Source organism: Labeo rohita, unplaced genomic scaffold, assembly GCF_022985175.1.
Source record: "Labeo rohita strain BAU-BD-2019 unplaced genomic scaffold, IGBB_LRoh.1.0 scaffold_1088, whole genome shotgun sequence".
Classification (NCBI taxonomy): domain Eukaryota; kingdom Metazoa; phylum Chordata; class Actinopteri; order Cypriniformes; family Cyprinidae; genus Labeo; species Labeo rohita.
This window is the reverse complement of record NW_026127217.1, coordinates 1-19,398: the sequence shown is the minus strand read 5'-3', so window position 1 is coordinate 19,398 and position 19,398 is coordinate 1. Positions and strand designations below refer to the sequence as shown.

The 19,398-nt window shown below is 37.8% G+C and overlaps 1 protein-coding gene across 2 annotated transcripts; it reads left to right on the top strand.

Annotated features, from left to right (window-relative positions):
- Positions 1–7,792: 7,792 nt before the first annotated feature.
- On the top strand, positions 7,793–19,392 carry LOC127157481 (interferon-inducible GTPase 5). Of its 2 annotated transcripts, none has more exons than XM_051100742.1 (5): positions 7,793–7,881; positions 10,517–10,586; positions 14,903–14,959; positions 15,174–15,741; positions 16,905–19,392. In XM_051100742.1, exons 4-5 carry the CDS (start codon positions 15,174–15,176, stop codon positions 17,531–17,533), a joined length of 1,197 nt encoding a protein of 398 aa, XP_050956699.1. In that variant the 5' UTR covers positions 7,793–7,881; positions 10,517–10,586; positions 14,903–14,959; the 3' UTR covers positions 17,534–19,392. The 2 variants fall into 2 exon arrangements, with proteins under 2 accessions (XP_050956699.1, XP_050956698.1); XM_051100741.1 differs by having other exon boundaries at positions 7,845–7,989.
- The last annotated feature ends 6 nt before the right edge of the window (positions 19,393–19,398 follow it).

Sequence of the window (19,398 nt, the reverse complement as noted above, 5' to 3'; positions counted from 1 at the left end):
AGTGTGTCAGTAAGTCTCATGAGTCTTGTCTTGCTGTCTGCTGTCCGTCTGAGTCTGTGTTGCATCGCCCTATGACTGTGCTCGACCTGAAGGAAGTGTTCAGTAAGTCTCGGGCTGCTTCTCTCCCTCCTCATCGTCCCTATGACTGTGCTATAGAATTACTGCCAGGTACGTCTCCGCCTAAGGGCAAGTTATACTCACTTTCTATTCCTGAGAGAGAGGCTATGGAGAAATATATTTCTGATTCTCTAGCAGCCGGGTTCATTCGACCCTCCTCTTCTCCAGCAGGGGCGGGGTTCTTTTTTGTGGGGAAGAAGGATGGATCTCTGCGACCTTGTATTGATTACCGAGGGCTGAATAATATCACGGTAAAGAACACCTATCCCTTGCCGTTGATATCTTCAGCCTTCGAGAGGTTGCAGGGAGCATCGGTCTTCACTAAATTGGACTTACGTAACGCTTATCATTTGGTTCGCATCAGGAGGGGGGATGAATGGAAGACCGCCTTTAATACCCCCAGGGGGCACTTTGAGTACTTGGTCATGCCCTTCGGCTTGTCCAACTCCCCAGGGGTCTTTCAGGCACTCGTTAATGATGTGTTGAGAGATATGGTCGACCAATTCATATATGTCTACCTGGACGACATATTGATTTTTTCTTCTTCTCTCCAGGAACATGTTCAACACGTCAGACGAGTGCTTCAGAGGCTGCTAGAGAATGGGCTTTTGTCAAGGCGGAGAAATGCGACTTTCATGCACAGTCTGTTCCTTTTCTAGGGTACATTGTGTCGGCCGAGGGCATGCGCATGGATCCCGAGAAGATCAAGGCTGTGGTGGATTGGCCAAGTCCAGATTCCCGTAAGGCCCTACAGAGGTTTCTGGGGTTCGCCAATTTTTACCGGCGTTTTATTCGCAATTACAGCCAACTAGCCGCGCCTCTGACGGCCTTGACCTCTCCCAGAACGGCGTTCAGGTGGTCAGACGCAGCGGAAGCTGCGTTTGCCAACCTCAAACGCCGCTTTGTTTCGGCCCCCATCCTTGTTACCCCTGATCCGTCACGTCAGTTCGTGGTGGAGGTCGACGCGTCAGAGGTGGGGGTAGGTGCGGTGCTGTCCCAGCGCTCACCCTCGGACGACAAGATGCATCCCTGCGCGTTTTTTCTCATCGTTTGTCGTCAGCAGAGTCTAATTACGATATTGGTAACAGAGAGCTGTTGGCAGTCAAGCTAGCACTGGAGGAGTGGCGCCACTGGTTGGAGGGATCGGGGGTACCCTTTATAGTTTGGACCGATCATAAGAACCTAGAATACATCAGAACCGCCAAAAGACTGAACTCGAGGCAGGCTAGGTGGGCACTTTTTTTCGGACGTTTTGATTTTACTCTCTCGTACCGCCCGGGTTCCAAAAATGTCAAACCCGATTCTTTATCTCGAATTTTTGACCGCTCCGATCGCCCGTCCACTCCCGAGAGTATTTTTTCCGAGACACTTATTGTCTCTACCCTCAGTTGGGAGGTCAAATCGAAGGTTAAAACAGCCTTACATGGAGTAACGCCTCCGGCCGGTTGCCCACCTAACCGTTTGTTTGTGCCAGAAGGTCTTCGGTCCGAAGTTATCCAGTGGGGTCATTGTTCCAGTGTAGCATGTCATCCAGGGGTAAGTCGCACCTTACATTTGGTCAAGCAAAGATTTTGGTGGCCACTCATGGCTCGTGATGTTCGCAGTTTTGTTTTGGCTTGCTCAGTCTGTGCCATTGGTAAGACTTCTAACAGACCTCCAGATGGGCTCTTACACCGCTGCCAATCCCTTCGAGACCCTGGTCCCACATTGCGCTAGATTTTGTTACCGCCCTCCCACCCTCTCAGGGTAACACGGTAGTTTTGACCGTGGTGGACCGGTTCTCGAAGGCGGTTCATTTCATTCCCTTGCCCAAATTACCTTCAGCCAAGGAGACAGCGGTAGTGGTCATTGATCACGTCTTTCGGTTACATGGCCTCCCGACAGACGTGGTCTCTGACAGAGGGCCCCAGTTTGTGTCCAAATTTTGGCGAGAATTTTGTAGACTTCTGGGGGCCACTGTTAGTCTCTCTTCGGGGTTCCATCCCCAAAGCAATGGGCAGACTGAGAGAGCCAACCAAGATTTGGAGAGAACACTACGATGTACGGTCGCCGAAATCCTTCCTCCTGGAGTCAGCAGCTGTCGATGGTGGAGTACGCACACAATTCCTTACCAGTATCGGCCACGGGCCTTTCCCCATTTGAATGTAGTATAGGTTACCAGCCACCTATTTTTCCCAGTCTGGAAGCCGAAGTTGCGGTCCCCTCCGCTCACGCCTTCGTCCAGAGGTGCCGTCGCACATGGTCCAGAGCCCGCGAGACTCTGGTCCAGGTGGGAGCGCGCACCAAGGCCAAAGCCGATCGCCACCGGTCGAGGCCCCCCGTATACGTCGTCGGTTCCAAAGTGTGGCTTTCTACTAAGAACATTCCTCTCTGATCCGTTTCGAATAAACTTGCTCCCAAATTCATTGGCCCGTTTTCTGTCACCAAGATCATTAGTCCGGTGGCAGTCCGCCTTAATCTCCCTCCAGCGTACAGGAGGATTCATCCCGTGTTCCATGTGTCAAAGATCAAGCCTGTGTTTTTGCTCGTATTAATCCGCCTGTCCCGGTTCCCCCACCGCCGCGGCTCGTAGACGGGGAACCAACCTATTCGGTCAACCGTATTCTGGACTCTAGGCGGAGGGGACGCGGATTCCAGTACTTGGTGGACTGGGAAGGTTACGGTCCGGAGGAGAGAAGTTGGGTACCTGCCAGAGACATTCTGGATCACTCTCTTATTGATGAATTCAATCAACAGGTACAGGAGGCTGGGAACGTCAGGGGACGTTCCTAGGAGAAGGGGTACTGTCACGGTACATGGATCGGCTGTGTTCTCAGGTCTCGTGATTTGGTGTCCTGTGGTTACGTCATGCTCGTTGCGTCAGCTGCCAATCAGTCCCCGCACCAGGTGTCTCTCATTCCCGTCAGCTACATATACTCACCTCATTGTCTTCTTCCCCGTCTGATAGTTGCACCGGACGCTGGACTGTTTCGTTGGTTTTCGTCGTGTCTCCCTGTTGGATTGTATATTCTCGTCGTTGATCGTTTTGTGGATGTGTATTTCGTCACGGGAGTTTTCACCACATCACCATCAGCCATCTAGCCCCTGCGCCACCCAGCCGAGAGATCCCCTCATTACCACGGAGTTTGTGTTCACCTTGTCTTCAATAAATCTTTGTGTTTCACCTGCAGTTGCTTCCATCTCGTTCATTTCACCGTTACAGTTTCTTGTAGTTTTCACGGTGTCTGCTGAAAAGAAAGCAAATTTTTATTTTAAATAAGTGACCTAAGAAAAGCAATATGCTAAATATTAGATATTGAATACTAAATTAATACCAAAGAAGCAGCCTTAAAAATTTTTTACAGGGCATTACGGGGCATTTACATGTCACATGGCTTATGTAAAACTAAAAAGTCATGATCATTCTTCAATGTACGATAACCTTCAAAATACACGTCATGCTCTCAAGTATAAGGGGCTTCCCCTGCCCTTAATGCTTATTTACACTGCACACGTCTGCGGCTCTGACACGGCCACCAAAGCTGAACGCATGCATGTTAAAGCGGCCAAAATCCGTTGCCATGCAGGGGCGGATCTACCGGGGTGGCAACTGCCACCCTAAGAAAAAGCTCTGCCACCCCACCCGCCACCCCAGAATTATCACAGAATAAAATAAAAATGTAAGCAGTGTTTCATGTGCCACTTTTCAGCAGCAGCGACGACAGTTAATGGCAAAAAGACGTCTTTCAATAAACTCTTAATGATGGTTGCGCGCGCAAACATCAGATAATAAGTTTAAAACCGATAATAAGTAAATCAGATAATAATTACTGCTTCTCGGCTAACTCGTCCTTTGAGAAACCTAATCCCGTCCGGATATGTCTGAGATTCACCGCGTAATTCTTTGGTGGTCCGATTCTTCGACCGCTCGCTCCACTTTCATCATAGATATAGATTATGGATTATGCCAAATCTGACGAAACATAAACATGAAATTAATAGGAAGATGCCGATCACGGAAACTGATAGCAGAGGTAAGAATCTAGTCGTATTACAGGTTTCTCGATTGTTAACAATATAACTGATTTTAGTAGGCACATTTTCCCAAAACCATACATTAAGTTTTTAAAAACAAAGACACATTTCTCAAAAAGTTTAACAATGAGTTATGTTAAACATTAGCAAAACTGATGACGCACCAATCAGAATCTCTGCATCCTAACAACGGAGAGAGGAGAGAAATGAACGAATCAACACATGAATTGATACTTACACATGCAGTACATTTACAGTATACAATTTTCTGGACTGTATTGTGGTATTGTGGAATACCAAGTTCATATACAATTATTTGGTATTTGAACATTTTAGTGCTTTTTATCTGCTGCAAGATTACTTTTTACAGTGGTAAAATGAAAATCATTTTTTCCCAAAAGTTAATTGCGGATTTATACATCTGTATCTGTTTTTTGTAATAGTGTTATTGATCTCATGAGTATTCACTGGTATGAAAGTCTTACATTGTGTGTAAGCATTTAAGAACACCTGTTATATTCTGAAAAGTTTGAAAGACAAATTTATGCTGGCTTGTCTTAAAGTCTTGTTTAAAAACATACATAGTTTGGTCAGATGTTCTAGATGTTTGTTAAAGTGTTGCTAGTTGGTTGCTAGGATATTCTGGGTAGTTGCTAAGCTCTTGCTATGCAGTTGCTGGGGTGTTGCTAGAGTATATATTTGATAGTGTGTTGTGGGTGATTATAGACATTCCCACCTCTGTTAATAACATAAAATCAAACATTGTTTTCAAAAATGATCCAGTTTCAGTGCTTTGATATTAGTGTATTTCTTTCTAATGTTAGGAAATTCAAACGTTTTTGTTGCTCTTAAACTTGCACTAAAATGTGATTTATACCATCTAAGTAGCCTATGTAATTTTAATAGAACTGCATGTCTTTTTTAGTGATAGAAGGTCAGAAATATTTATAACCTGTTTAAGTTTTTGATGTTGTGTATTGACTTGGTGCCATATGGATATTGAAATGTTATTTATTTTTCATTTTAAACAGTATAGATGATTACTTTATGGTAATGCAATATTTGTGTATGTCAGACTATAAATCCCCTAAAACTATGCATGGGGGCTTGCTTTGGTGTTGCCACCCCTTTGCCACCCTAAAAATTATTTTGTAGATCCGCCCCTGTTGCCACGACTTATCGCAAGAGGAAAAAATTATGTTTTAGTCGCATAACATTGGTTAATGGAAACGCCATTTTTTAATCAACATTTATAAAATATCACCAAAGTTTTGCGCAAATCTGTAATGGAAACACGCCTACTGTCCCAACTGCCTCAATATACCATATAGAGTCGCTATTGTGAGATATAAACTCACAATTGTGAGAAATAAAGTCAGAATTGCAAGATGTAAACCTGCAATTGTGAAAATAAAAAACATACTGACTGAGGGAAAACTCATGTTATAATCAATGAAGTTGATAATGCACAAAGAACTATGAATGAATTGTTTTCTATAATAAAAAGATTAGCGAATGTGCTTTAGTTGAACTCTGTGAGCTTTCTCTAAACTAGCTCATTTTCAGCTGTGTTGAGCGGTTTCAGACCAAACTGAACACATCTGATTAGCCATTATGTTCACATGCTCAACAGATATATCTCTGATTGGCTACAATGCTCAATCCTGCAAAAACATGTTTTAATTAAACCTTTGACACTCTTCACAAAGTGCTTACACAAATTCACAAGGGAGCATTATTATTATATCAATATTCATGATATTCTGTTATTTTATATAATCAGCACAATTAACATGTACAGTGAGTTTTATTTGGTTGATCCATCTCGTTCCTCTGTTTTGCATCAGTTTGGGTAACACTGCCACATAGCGGTGAACTTCGGAACAGCAGTGTATCAAGTACAAAAATGCTCAAAAGACTGAATTATCACATTTAAATGCAATGTAATATGTTTACACTCAAAAACTAAAAGTTTCACAATGAGGAAACTAATGCCTTTAAAAACCATTTCTATACCCCCTAACAGTTATTTCATACATTTTCCTTTTAAATGTATTTTATTATTATTATTTTTTAGAGATTCTTAAATCATATTACAACATCCATTTTTGTCCATTTGTTACTTTTTGTACTGAAATATGAAGCATATGGGTATGGCAGCCTGCCATAGCCTACTCATTTGACGCCCCTTCAAGAAGAAGCATCCCAGAATGCCCTGCTGTTCTCAGGTCTGATCGTCACCCTGTAGGAATGTTGTTTTTGCAAGCATACACAGCTATATGCATACCAAATAAAAATGGGGTATGTTCTTAGTTTTGAAGAGACAAGTGCACGCTGTACCAGATTGTGTTCTGCTACGTTTGGTTAGTAAATGTTCAATACTCGGATATCGAAAAATAAATAAAATAGTCCCTCTAACTCTTGTCACTATGCCAATTAATTGCAGTGAAAAGGATTTATTTCTTGGGTGGAGCTCGCTCCACGGTTCTGTTTTCCGTTCAGAGGAAATGTTTAGTGTTATCATTTTAGATCATATGCTGTAGGAACATTCTTGCTGTGTGGATTGCTCAGAAAAATCTAGTAAGAAAGATACAGGCTGCTGTGCTAAAAACTTACCACGCTTTTTTTTCCTCAGTCAACTTCTTGGCTGATAGAGGACTGTTAATGGTGTTTTGGGTATTTTGGGTAGCAGACAAGACCACCTGTTAACAGGATTTGGGTATTAAACTACTCTTCTTTAAGAAAAGCTGAACTTCTTAAAAAAGAAGAGTCTCTGTTTTCCGTTCTCTTGTTTTTGTGTTGTCGCTCACTAGATCAGTGCATTCTCTTAAAATGACAGCACTTTCTTAATATTATTTAAAAAGCATCAACAAGGAAATCACTTACTGCTCTTGATTGTATAGATTTTGTAAAAAAGATTCATCTTTAATTTATGGCCTACAGTAAAATATGCAACTTTACATTTGATTACTGTATTCAATTTCTGTACCTAAAAAAAAAAAATATTAGACCTACCTAAAAAAAATCATTGTTTATTTTATTTGTATCTTTACTCTATTGTATTTAATTTTGCTGTTGCTTGTAGTTAGATTATACTTATTTTCTTTCAGTTTATTTGACAGTATAGTTTTTCCCTGTACATAGCACATACCGAACCGTACCAAAACCGTGACACAAACCGAACCGTGAGTAAGTTGAACCGTTCCACCCCTACTGTCATCGCAGTTTCCGATTCAGTCCACCATTTAAATAAGATTGTTATGAAAACTTTAATGAAAAATTTTAAAAAGTAATTCATGATATTCTCTGATATTCATATTTTATATGGTCAGCACAATTAACATGACGCCCCTTCCAGAAGAAGCATCCCAGAATGCTCTGCTGTTCTCAGGTCTGATCGTCACCCGGTAGGAATGTTTTTCGCAAGCATACACAGCTATATGCATACCAAATAAAAATGGGGTATGTTCTTAGTTTTGGAGAGACAAGTGCACATTGTACCAGATTGTGTTCTGCTGCGTTTTGTTAGTAAATGTTCAATACTCAAATATCAACAAAAAATAAAATAGTCCCTCTAAAATATTTGCGTTCCTCTAACTCTTGTCACTATGCCAATTAATTGCAGTGAAAAGGATTTATTCTTGGGTGGAGCACGGTTCTGTTTTCCGTCAGAGGAAATGTTTAGCGTTATCAGTTCAGATCATATGCTGTAGGAACATTCTTGCTGTGTGGATTCCTCAGAAAAATTTGGTAAGAAAGATACAGGCTACTGTGCTTAAAGCTCACTACACTTCTCTTCTTGGTCTGTTTTTTTTCTCTTGTCTTGTGCTCGGAAGCTTATAGTCGGATTGAAGTAAGGTAAGACTTTATATTTTATCATAATGCCCTTTATTTTTTAGTCAGATTAAAAGGAATAATCCAGGACCACGATAGCAACCATTTATTTCATTAATTTATTTCATTATTTGATTAATTTCAAATCTGTACAGAAATCTACAGAGCTGGCTTTCTTGGTTGAATATTTAAGTATAGATTAAGAGTAAGATTTGTCTCTCAGTAATCCATGTTTACTATATAGTTGTGTTAAATAGCTACACAACAACGTTACAATTACATTTATTTTCAAAACCTTACTGAGTTATTCAGTAATATATTATAAAAATTCACAATTTGTGACCCTGGACCACAAAACCAGTCATAGGGGGTCCATTTTTTGAAAATTAGATTTTATATCAGCTGAAAGCCAAATAAATAAGCTTTCCATTGATGCATGCTTTGTTAAGATAGGACAATATTATTCTGAAATACAACTATTTAAAAAATCTGGAATCTGAGCATGCAAAAAAAATTAAATATTGAGAAAATATCCTTTAAAGTTGTTTAAATTAAGTTCTTAGCAATGCATATTACTAATAAAAATTCAAGTTTTGATACATTTACAGTAGGAAATTTAGAAAATATCTTTATGGAACATGATCTTTATTTAATATCCTAATTATTTTGGCATTAAAGAAAAAATTATAATTTTGAGCCATACAATGTATTTTTGGCTCTTGCTAAAAATATACCCGTGCTACTTAAAACCAGCGTCACATTTGTTTAGACCACTTTTACGTTGACCAGGAGGGGACATGTTCGGTTCACTGGTGCCTTCAAGTCATGTCAGACAGTTTTACGAGTTGGGCGCACATGAACAAAGTCTCCGTCCTGTCTCTCCCTCGCTACAGGCTCCGCTGAACCACGCCCTATGGAGATAAAATAATGCCATAAAGATTTGCATGTGAAGAGTACATGTTGTGCAAGGGTACATAAGACTGTAAGCGTAAATTAAATTAGCATGCGCAAGAGAAGCTTTGTAAAAGTTTAAATCGCGTTTCAAGCGTAAGAAAAAAAGATTTGCAGCATTTTACTAAATGAAGATAAATGTTTTAGCGTGTGATGTGTTTATTAAACCAATCAGATAAGAGTAAATGGAGTCCGCGAGAGTCTCATTTGATTGGCTACAAAAAGGTGGTGGACCCGCCCTCCCCCTGACGCTTGCAAAACTCGGTGAGTGAGAGAATCCTGCCAAAAGTGTAAGCGTAGATAAAAGAAAGATGGAGCTGTACATATCGGATTATTTCGGCAACTTTGTGCCCTACATACACAACAAGTCATTTAGACATTTGCAACAGTTTGTTTTTTACACATATAGATTGGTCCTAAGCAGTCAATCTGTTTTGCAGATCTTTAAACTGTTGTTTTCGTGTGCAAATCACTGTTCACAGGCTTGCAGTGCTTTTTGACCGTGTTTTAGTGAAAAGAACGTGCCAAAAGTGTAAGCGCTGAGAAATGGAAGTCGGAAGAATGCAGATCATATTTATTTTGTAAAAGCATGAAGCTGGAGTTTCACAACACATGAATTACACTTACGAGTAACAGTAAAATGCTGTAAATCATTTTTTCTTACGCTTGAAACGCGATTTACACTTTTACAAAGCTTCTCTTGCTCATGCAAATTTAATTTACGCTTACAGTCTTATGTACACTTGCACAATGCGTACTCTTCATATGCAAATCTTTATGGCATTATTTTATCTCCATACTAAACCCTCCCGAAGAGATTCTAGATGTCAAATAAGGTTTTGATGTACTATGATTTTACATGATTCATCATTTGTTATATTCGAGAAAAAAGGCAAAGAATTACTCTTTGATATACAAAGGCATTCACTGACAATATCTGAAAACACATTTTTTGATGCTTATGAGTCCAAGATAATGATCAAATCAGGATGTTAACTTTGCATGATTATATTTGCATTTGCATACCAAGGACTATAAAATTATGCTCACATTAGCATGATTATAGTAAACTTTTCACACGTTTGTCCTATTCTTTTCATGGCCATTACATATATGTAACTTTATTCTGTATCATGACTATCAAATGTGTCACTTGCAAACCTTGTGATCGGATTTCGAGACCCCCCAGCTGGAGTTAGGGAGAGAACCACTAAACATAAATGAGTGAAGAAAAAATGGTGACAAACACACCATTTTGGGAGTCGATGCTGATCAATATTTTGTTGTAATTATAATTCAGATTTCATGCAATTACAGACCAGCACTTCTATTGTTTTGATTATGAGTGCAAGACCAAATTGCACATATAGGCTACCAGTGCATATTTTTTCTAGTCTACAGTCTTTGTAATAAATGCAGGTCCTCTCATGTCATGTTCACCTATATGTTTTAACCAAAAGAACGGTTTATTTGTCTCTTAATGGTTGTTCATAACAGTGAATGTGAAAGCAGATGAAAGGGTTTTGTGACAGTGAAAGCAGGTGAAAGGGTTTGGGTGTATCCCATTCTGATCATATTATCTGTCTGGTTTGATTTTTAGGTGTACGCACTCACAGATTTTGATACTTGGAGTTGCATCTTGGCAGAGCCATCTTGCTCAGAAATATTTGGTAAGAATGAGAAATGTTTTTCCTGCATTTCTTATTACTTCAACAGCAACAACAAAAAAAATTACAAAATGAAAAAAAAACAAACATTAGAAACACATTCTGATTTATATGAGCATATACAGCTATATCTCACATCTACTCGTGTGATATTGCGTTTATACAGCAGTTCGACGGCACAAATGTGTAAATACATAAACAAAATAACAACGGAGTATCTTTAAAAGCCCTCTTTTGTTCAGAACTACTTCCTTCCGCTACAAATTAAAATCTAAAATTGACAGTTTAACAGCTGAGTCCAAGCCTGTTGCTGATACTCTAACACTCGTAAAAACAGTCTCTTGTCGCCCTCTAATGGCGGAACAATGTAACTAAAATCACCATCACGAACACACGCACCGTTTCTCAGTAATCACTATTAATAAATACTGCTATTATTTATATAAAATATTATTTATTAAATAATAACAGTCAATAAACAACAACAGCCACCATAAAAGTTGCTAGGGAATTCAGTCACATGTGCACGATAAGCGCTCTGATGTGCAGCATTGAATTTACATAAACATCAGTGGCGTACGGGACAACCCCGCAGCCCCCGCGGTGCGTGGGAGCCTCAGCCCTTTGGGGGGCCCCGTCGCAGGACATTCTAAAAGGCAGTGTTCCGAGACACTACAAAAGACGCGAGACGTGAGCGCAAAGGTAGTGCAGTGGAGCGGGCTTAATGTTTAAAAACAAAAAAAAATAACAAGGAAATACATTTTTTAAACTGATCAGTTTTGCTCTTCTTAGTATCGAGAATGCACAGGCTCGCAACTTCGACATTAAGCTGCAGTCAAAGTCTTTGCACACCAAAACGCTCGGAGAGCGCAAAGGATTCGGTGGATTTTGCTTGGTTGTGATTGTCAGTTCATAAAAAGAATAAATAAGTTGATTACAAAAGTTGGTATATGTATAGAAAGTTACTTTTTATCAAAATGTAACATTTATAGTTTTTCTCCTCGTTTTTTCTACTGTTCACTTTCTCACTGAAAGACATGAATTTTACTTGTGTGTATATACCCAGCAAGCAATTTTTGGTCTAAAAAACGTCTATTAGCCTTTGAAACACAGCCCAGACGTCTAGGCTAAAATAAGGTTGTCATTGGGCTGTCAGTGAAAATTTAATAGACGTCTAAACATAGACCTAGAATATACTAGACATCATTTAGACCACTATTAAACGAATACATCTGAATGTCTAATAGACATTGAATCTGCGTCTAGGCTAAAACAAGACTGAATTTGGGCTGTCAGTGAAAATCTAATAGACGTCTAACCATAGTCCAATAATAGACTAGTCATCAAACAGACAGCTAATGAACGTGTATACATCTAAAACACAACAAAATGGCCATCCATCCAAACAAACTACATATACAGCTTTTATTAAGAAAAATAACATTAACAACTTAAGAAAATACAAAATGATAAAAATGCAATAATATATATATATATATATATATATATATATATATATATATATATATTATATGAAATACCTTATGATATTTAAAAGAAATAAATAGTACAAATCAAGAGCATGTTATCACACTTAACATTAAAACATTGTGGATAAATGACAACGTAAAAAAAATAGATAAAAAAAAATTAATCAATTTGTTGGTTTACTTATTTTATATAACTGCATTCCTCGAGTACAACTCAAGTACAAGTTGGTCATCACTGCATCTGCAAAATAAGAAAAAAACAAATAGCATAAGAAAAGCTTTTTGAGAGAGAACTGAGAGAGAAAGCTCTGAATATGAGGGAATTTTTAAAACCCTAAAACAGAATACAGATTGAGGTGGTTAACAATTGCGGACAAAGTTCACTGACATTTTAAAATCACCAGTAAAGGAATTATTTTTTACATTTCTGATTTGCGCTGTAAATTATTAAGTATTCACGGTGCTCATAAGTGCTCACGGCCCATATGAATGCTCCACTCGTGTACCGCTTATGCTCAACGGAAAAACGAAGTCCGCTCAAATAACTCGCTGACAGAAAATGTCTATGTATACTTGTTCCTGTTTGCAATAGCGTCGCATACTGTGCTGTAACATGCTGTAGTACTGCTGTACTGGACAACGCTGGTAAAATGACGCGACCCTCTCGTGATGGTATGCTCTGCTCACATGCTTTGATAATAAAAGCTTTTTAGGACTATGCATTATTTTAAGTTCTAATCTAATATCTAATTCCGTTTCATATAATTTAATAAAAAATAATATATTAAGATTTAATATTCATATATTTTCTGTCCAATTTTATTGTTACTTTCAATAAACTTGGTTTATTTTATTGGCTTGTGATTATTTTGTATTCAGTATCATTACTGAGTTAAATTAAAACGTCTTACAAAATGACTATATTATTTAATAAAATAATAAATAATTATTACACAGTAGTTTCAGTTTCGGCCAAGAATTTTCATTTCGGTACATCCCTAGATTTTTATGTAAAAAGAAACGTTTTCAGGGTGATACAAGACCCCACTGTGAAATTATCTTGCTTATTATATGGCTACTTGCCACATGTAAATAATTGTACACAAAATATGAATTTCATCATATTTTATTACCTCAAGACGACTCGCAGTACCCGCTGCAGCTGTCTGTTATCAGTTGTAATTTTTGTCGTAAAATAACAGACCAGTAGATGGTGCAATTAATATAAGAAATGAGAACTGCCCTTAGCCGAGTAAAATTATGAATGAATGACGCATAGTAGTTCGGATCTAAGCATGGACAAGTTTTTGAAAAGACAACAAGTGCCAGGTAAACGTAGATAGATGGTAGATAAAGTAGATGATAAATCTACTTCAGAGATTGCAACTACAACAAAGAGATAAAAATATGACAAAATTGAGAAAATCTGTTTAAAAAACAATGAATGCTGTTACTGTTAAAAAAAAAAAAAAAAGTACAGAGTAAAGCTGCCTGCTTTACTTTTAATGTTTCTACTCTAAAAGTGACTAGTTCCTTGTTTAGCTTTTTTCAGTAAATTGTCACACACTGAATTATAATAATTGTAATAATTATTACGTTTTAAATAATTCCTTCTGAAATTGTGTTTATGTTTATATGTAAATGAAGGGGGTGGGGGGGCTTGATTTTTTTTTTTTTTTTTTTTTTTCTGCAAAAGGGGGGCCCGGCAGAAAAAGTTTGGGAACCACTGAATTAATCAAACAGATCACGTGACATTCAACTTAGTCAAACTTAGGAATACAACAAAAACAAATACCTTACCAACAAAATTTGAAAATCAACACACATACACAAAAATGCACATTTAAATTGTGAAATTAAGAAAAAATACACAATATAAACATTAACAACTGAAACCACAAATACATCATTCGTAACCCATAACTGACCTATCAGCGCCAGCTACAGGGAATCAAAAATAACAATCAAATCAAAGCAGCGGCACTTTTGCCTCCACGTTCATAGACTAAATATATTTATTCCTGCAGGGATTTCAGTCTGACTGAAAAGAAATATCAAATACACACATAATATAAATTATGCTATTCAGTAATAACGTCAAACGCATCAATGCAATGATAATTCACCACATTCATTATTGATAAATCGGTTATGTAAATGAAGGGACGGATTCAGGTGCACAATACATTTTCGTGCATGACATCACTGCTGGTGGGAGGGGCCCCATCTCGTTCTGTTCCAGAGCAAATATTTTTGGCAAAATCTCATCAGGCTCCCCGCCTCTAAGATGTGCTGTGTGCCACTGATAAACATGATAAGATTTTGCCAAAAATATTTGCTCTGGAACAAATAATGGTTTAATGAGACCAAAGACTGCATATTAGATTTACACAAAACAAATTATATTCCATGTTTAACCACTATAGAGACATCAGAGCCTGCAGTAAATTCCAGAAGATCTGGCCGAAGAAAGTCTGCTCTCGGTGGGATCATGAGCACTGAATGGCCGCTCACGCCCTGGAGCTCACATGCTTGACAACGTCGATACAAATTTTCGAATATACGTTATCTTTATTAACAAACTGCATATATGAACTATAAACAAGTACATTCTTGCCAGAAAACGTCTTAAAACTACATGCCGTGACACAAAAACAGTAATATTTTTAAAAATTTATAGAGGATTTGTGCGTCTGCCATGACACTGGCTGTGAGAAATATGGCAAAAATAGTGATACATTAGACAAACGGTGAAGCGATTGGACGAGCTCTGAAATACAGTATATAGGTCCCACCAGTAATTCACTAACTGAATATTTCTTTAAATAGCATTAGCACCCCTGAAGAAACAACTAAGCTTCGAGCTTTTGATCCAGAATCACAAAGGTAAGAAATAAGTCTCTGATGAAAATATATACATATTTGTATACTTGTGTTAAATACAAATGACCAGATAATCCAATCATGAGTTTTTTTATTATTATTATTATTTTTGATTTGGTATATCCCAAGACATTTTTAGATGTCATCTGCTGTAGACGAGATGAAAAAACTATATTTCAACATACACGGTTGACATGTTTCTTTTTTTTTTTTCCAGATGGCTAAATTTGAAGGTTATTGTGTAACAACCCAGGAGATTTTGGAAGATATTAAAGATTCCATAGCTACTCAGGATCTCTCATCAGCGGTGCACGCAATCAAAGAATCCCTTAAAAAACAGGATCTTGTAGAGCTAAACATTGGTGTGACGGGAGAGTCTGGTTCTGGAAAGTCCACGTTTGTTAATGCATTCAGGGGTTTAGGAGATGAAGACGAGGACTCTGCTAAAACTGGTGTTGTGGAGACCACTACAGAGCCTGAGGTTTACCTGCACCCAAAAATGAAAAATGTAAAAGTGTGGGATCTTCCTGGCATTGGAACACCAAACTTTAAAGCTGATGAGTACCTTAAACTGGTTCGGTTTCAGCGCTATGATTTTTTCATCATCATTGCTTCAGATCGGTTCAGAGAATGTCACACTCAACTGGCCAAAGAGATCACGAAAATGAAGAAAACATTTTATTTTGTTCGTTCCAAGATTGACTTGAGCATTGATGCTGAAAGAAGAAAGAAAAACTTTGACCTGAAAAAGACACTGAATACCATCCGAGAGAACTGTGAACACGGTTGGTTTATTCAGTTAATGGAATGGCAATGTGTTGACAAAATTTTTTTTAGGGTTGTTATTAACATTATGCTTTATTGTGGATATATCTCTGGTCATCTAAAACTAATAAATAGGGATGTGACGAGATCTCGTGGCACGAGACACCTCAGATCTTTTGCAGTGTTTACATTAGAGCTGCACTATTAATCCTTAAAATTTCGAGATCTCGATTCAAACACACACGCGATCTTATTTCCGAATGACAACGATTTAACTATGTCTATTAGGACTGTTTCACATCGCGAGTGTCAGTGGAGCGTGAGAAGGACGTTTTGTCGCTGCCCATGTTAATGAATCAGAGGGTCGGGGTAAATGTGAACTCAGAAAGAGCAACACAAACAGTCTTTTTTAAACCACATTATAATCATTATTTATATGTTACAGACATTTAAATAACAGAAGTGCTGGGATAAAAGTTTATAGTTTGGGTATAAACACTTATTGTCTACAGTAGCGATCAAAACGAAACTTTCTTGTATGTATAGTAATCCTCTTCCGCCAGGAGGTGGCGACAACTGCCCGTTTAAAAAAGTATGTCATTGAATCATTCATTCAGGAGATTTCAATAGTCAAACAAGTCTTAATGAAGTGAAACAATGACTCCTAAAAGTTTTTAAAATACTTAAGCAATGAACAGTTTGTCAGAACTAATAGTAAATTATGTTAAATTGTTATATCTTCTCTCCAGAATCGTGAGAGAATCATGGTCTCCAATTTATTAAAAACAACTGGGATTCTCAATTTATCCAGAATCGTGAAGCTCTTGTTTAAATGTTGTTTATTACTGCATATAATTCATTAAAATGGAAGTTTAATTTCATAAAGTTCAAAATGCACCTACATTTTTTTGCATTTTGTCTTTTTCAGTTGAATAAAAGACTATTTTCCCTATATATTTAATCATTGAGGATTTCTTAAGAAAAGTTAAAAAATCTTGTCTCGTCTCATTCTCGTGAACCCAGTCTCGTGTCTCGTCTCGTCTCGTCAGATAAGTGTCTCGTCACACCCCTACTAATAAATATGCATGATTGTAGAATTCATGGTAATAGGCATATTGTACATAAATAATACGATAATCCTTTAATGATTAAATAATTCTAAATACTATTTTCTTTTTTATAGGTCTGAGAAAGATCGGTATAGAGGATCCTGTCGTGTTCCTGATCTCTGGCTGGAAGCTCGGAAAATATGATTTAAATGCTCTGCAGGAGAGGATGGAGAAAGAGCTTCCAGAGCATAAGAGACATGTGCTGATGTTGGCTTTGCCGAATATCACGCTGGAGATTAATGAGAGAAAGAAGAAAGCTCTAGAGAAGAACATTAAAAAGGTTGCCATCCTGTCTGCTTGTGCGGCTGCTGTTCCTCTTCCTGGTCTTTCAATCGCTGTGGATTTAGCCATTATAGCAGCTGAGATAAAGAGGTACTGCAACACCTTTGGTCTTGATAAGCAGTCTTTGGTGAAGCTCTGTGAAAGATATGGGAAGAGAATAGAGACTGTTGAGGATCAGATTAAGTCAGCTTGGTATAAAGGAATTTGCACAGGTACAATCATAACCATACTAAGAGAGGTATCCTTTCTGGCAACAGAAGAGACTGTTGAGTCTGTTGTTAGGTTTGTGCCCTTTTTAGGCTCTGTAGTGGCAGGAGCAATGTCCTTTTGGGCTGTGTCATCAACACTGAAGAGTGCTCTGAATGACATAGCAGAAGATGCCAGGAATGTGCTAATGTTTTTGGTGGAGACTGAAGTGTAATCAGACAGATTCAATGTACCAGCTAGTTAAAGTGGTTGCAAGGTGTATAACCTTCAATAGTTAAAAGTTAATTATTTTGGAAAGAACACAATAGTTCTGGCACATTTTATACACAGAATTTTAACAGAAAATTCTGATAACTATTTATGTTTTATTGACTCATTTTAAAATGAGCAATATACTAAATATTAGATACAAAATAGTTATTACTAAATCAATATATATTCTCAATAGTCAAAAAGTAACTGAATTAAAACAAAATGATCAAACTGTACTATGAAAACATCCTGTAAATTTCAGAATTCAAAACTTTCTTGTTAGTCTAAGAAGATCAACACCTGCTTCTACATCACTACACACAATTTGAAACAAAACGCAATTTGGTATCCCAAGTCTATTTAAATGGAAAAACCTGCACTCTCAGGACTGTTTGGTCAATTTGTGTTTTTATGACCTTTGATGAAATGCCAGGTTAGGATGTTTTGGTTATAGTATCAGTAGGCACTGCTGGCTTTATGGCTAAATATTGGTTTGAGACATCATTCCCAGATGGAAACATCAGACAGTATTCTAATGATTCTGACCAGGGAACACACTTTAATGGTCAGGTGTGTCAAGAAGTCTGTGGACTTCATTGGATTTTCATAATACCGACAATGACAATCATCATTTGAAAGTGGTAATCACTCTCTGAAATTAAACGTGGCAAAATATGGAATGACATACATAACGTGGTAGATGTCATTCTATTATTTCTATGCATAACATCAGTTTATCAGCCCAGTTTTGGCTGAAGGTCAAATGTTGCTGGTGGAGATCAGGTGTGCACTTAATTCAGATGTTCTTCTGATACAACGATTAGTTTTAACTGAGGCAGTAGAAAAGGTTCAAATTCAGGCTTTAGGACACATGGAAACCTCCTTCAGAGGGGAGGCAGACATAAAATTGTGTCAAAAATAACAGTTTATCATTAGCTACCCCTTCAGATGCAGAATATGCAGAATTATTAAGCATTTAAATGGATACATATTAGACATTGTGACTTTTCTCATTAATTTTGAATGAGACCAGGTGAAATGCTGTAGGATGAAGTCATGAGGAAGAACCTTGTCTTTTAGTGACTTGGGGGCCAACCTCATGATGAACATATGGTGCGTGGGGGGCTACAATGATCAGCCTTCACCGGACTAGAGTTTAATCGCCAGTCAAATGGTGTCTATGGTCTTTGTTTATCTTTTGAGGTTATAATGGAGTCAAAATAATTCTGAAGAAGTTTGAGCAATCTTTTCTTTCAAAAAGAACAGTCTCTGTTTTCCGTTTTGTTGTTTTTGTGTTTTCGCAGATTATTGTCAGTGACCTTTGAGAAATTAGCTGAGAGGTTTGAGCCTTATCATAAAGACAATAGTTTGTGTCGTCAAACAACAGCTAACAGAATAACAGGAACTTCAGAGAAAGAGACATGGAAGTTTGTGATCTTCAAACTCAAGATCTTCAAGATCTTCTGGAAGAACAAAGCAAGCTACAGAGACATTTCAAGAACAGGCTACAAAGACACTTCAAGAGCAGACTACTGAGACGACTCCTTGAGAACTGGCTATTGAGACATTTCATGGATAGAGGCATTCTGAGCTACAAAAGAGATATCAATCATTTTATACTGTTGTCATGAGATAAGCTATATGACCACTAAATTTTAGATGTTTTCATCTAACTGTTTTGAAGTGTTGTGCTTTATTTTTTAACACATATACAGGGGTATTTTAAGACATATATTGTCATACAAAGTCAATCAGGCCAATTCATGGGTGGTTTATTATTACCATGCTGCAAGATATGGTCAAAACATGACATGATGTGATTCAATG